Consider the following 2,500-nt stretch of genomic DNA (forward strand, 5'->3'; position numbering starts at 1 on the left):
CTTGTGAAAGTCTTGGTGGGCCAAAAAAAATGTTTGCACTGGAAAATGGTTTCATGTTGACAGATTTTTTTGCAAAACAAACTAAACTTGGTGTGGTGCAAACCAAAAAAACATGAACAAAATCAACTCGTGTACATGTAAAGGCAATCAAACTGTCAATAATAAACGTAGGTTTCCAATCTTGACTTCATCTCAGTTCATTCAATCTTTATAGATTGGCATATTGTGTTGTGTTGCATAACCCAAGATAATTATTTTCTGACAGGTTTAAACTTCTCTGTTTTGAAGCCTTTGTGACAATTACCTTCTCTGATATATAATTAATATTTACCAAAATTACACTACTTTAAAACAATCAGGCAACTCACTCCTTGCTTCTCCATCCTCTGTTCTTTTCATCAGAAAAAGACCAAAATAATACACAAGCTCTTCACTTAGGTCTATTTCTGCCATGAATGTCTAAAGTAACACAAATAACATGTATATTGATATGATGAATAAAAGTACAACATGACAAAACAACAAAGTATGACTTTTAACTGTGTGATTTAAATAGGGAAAGGGGTAAGAAGAATAACATCAAAATGGAAAGCTGCCCTGAGAAAAGCAAGAGTGACTCGGGTGAGAAGGTGAAAAGGATCTCTGAAGAGACTGGGGCAGGACTCCAACGCTAAAATGTTTTTTACCACTGAAAGCCTGTTTGTGAAATAAAACTGGTTGTTCATGGGAACTCTTATATGCACACAGATTGGCTATATTACCAGATGCAAGTGATGGACTACTGGAGAAGTTGTTCCTCTCAAAGTCTTGGTTAGAGACAAAATGGTTTGTGAGTGAACACGAGCACAACTACACACCTTGGTACATTGAGAGACTCTGGCAAGCACCCATAATTATGGTGTCTGCAGGAAAGGAGCTAATTGGGGTTTACGGTTAGGGTTACATAGTTGTTTGTACATTGTGTACTGGGTCCATAAGAGGTGCAGTAACATCTGTGGCAAGCCATCCTCTGACCCTACATTTAGATGTAACCAGGTGTCTTGGTACTGCCTGCTCCATCAATGGCAAGCCTTGTGACCATGTGGTATTCAAAAACTACAGACAGGAGGTTGCAGACTCCTTTTGTTATCTGGGAGATACCACTAAGGCATTGGTGGCTGTGAGGCTGCAACAATCACAAGAGTGAGTGCTACCTGTACCTGAGATAAATTCAGGAAATAATTCCCTTTGCTATCAAGAAAGACCCTATCACTAACCACACAGGAAGAGTCTAAAACAACAGTTGCATCGGAAGCACCATGCTGTACAAAAGTGAATGCTGGCCTCTAAAGAAGACAGACTTGTCACACTTTCAGAGGACTAAGCAGTCAATAATATGGTGGATGTGTTATGTTAAGGCCGCTGATAATGTAAAACAGTGTCCTTTGCATAAAGCTTGGCTTGGTTGGATTAGTATACAAAAATTTGGTTTTATCAACAGAGTTGATAATGTAAATTGGCTACTGTACAGAGATTCTAAAAGCTGACGTTTCGAGCATTAGCCCTTCGTCCGTTTCGCACTGACAAAGGGCTAACGCTCGAAATGTCAGCTTTTAGAATCTCTGTACGGTGGCCAATTTACATTAGCAACTCCATTGATAAAACCAAATTTCTGTATACTACTTCCCCACCGACGCAGCACCACAGTTTCTTTAGAAACTACCCCCCATTCATTGGTTGGATTAGACCTAGCTCTCAGGTGTATAATTGTCTTGCCTAGGATGGTTTGGACATGTAATAAGAAGTGACAAGTGGATCAACCAGATCATCGGTCTTGAAATAGATGGGCAAACAAAGAGGAGCTGGCCTCACAAAACCTGGTCAGAGCTAGAGTCTGAAGAGACATAATGCTCCACAATCTCTCAGTTGAAGATGCCCTGGAGAGACAAATGGAGGGCAAACATACCATCCAATATAGTACCCAATTGAAATGGAAAGCAATGTAAAATGGATGATGATGATGATCAATGAAAAACAAGTTTCCAGAAGAGAGGTAGAACCTTACTCATGTAGGCATTCATAAATAATAGAATCTATTGACCATGTTGTGATGATTTTTGCTCAATTTGTTATCCCTCAGTAGACAACTTCTAAGATCCTTAAGTTTAAAAAAAGATACATGTACCTGCCCAAAAATCCTGGACATGGCACGGCAAACAATGAGATGAGAGGTCCAGCCTCCATCGTATAAGGAAAACCTTCTATATTCCCTTACTCTCATAAAACACTCTTTCGTCATCACTGTGGTGTTGTAAGATTGTGCTGGAAGCTGTGCTCATGGCAGTTACAGATCTAAAGAGGAAAATATGGTAATGACTGACCTCCAGCACATCATCTGTTCTATCAGTAGACTTAATGTCCAATGCAACTTTCTGTCCATTCATCAAGAAAATGTCAAGTTGAACACTTTCTGGAGATGCTTTCATGGATTCCTTGACACAAAACACAACACAAAAATAAA

At 39.3% G+C, this 2,500-nt stretch overlaps 1 protein-coding gene across 2 annotated transcripts in view; it reads right to left on the reverse strand.

The window, feature by feature from the left end:
- Positions 1-2,500, reverse strand: part of LOC138004543 (sorting nexin-17-like) — a 34,169-nt gene that overhangs the window by 19,623 nt on the left and 12,046 nt on the right. For both annotated transcript variants that reach the window (XM_068851087.1, XM_068851086.1), the window contains exons 4-5: positions 2,361-2,471; positions 369-459 (exon numbers count right to left, since the gene is read on the reverse strand). In XM_068851087.1, coding sequence (XP_068707188.1) covers positions 369-459; positions 2,361-2,471 — 202 coding nt within the window. The remainder of the gene's footprint in view (positions 1-368; positions 460-2,360; positions 2,472-2,500) is intronic.

The sequence above is a fragment of the Montipora foliosa genome, chromosome 5 (genome assembly GCF_036669935.1).
Source record: "Montipora foliosa isolate CH-2021 chromosome 5, ASM3666993v2, whole genome shotgun sequence".
In the NCBI taxonomy this organism is placed as follows: Eukaryota; Metazoa; Cnidaria; class Anthozoa; order Scleractinia; family Acroporidae; genus Montipora; species Montipora foliosa.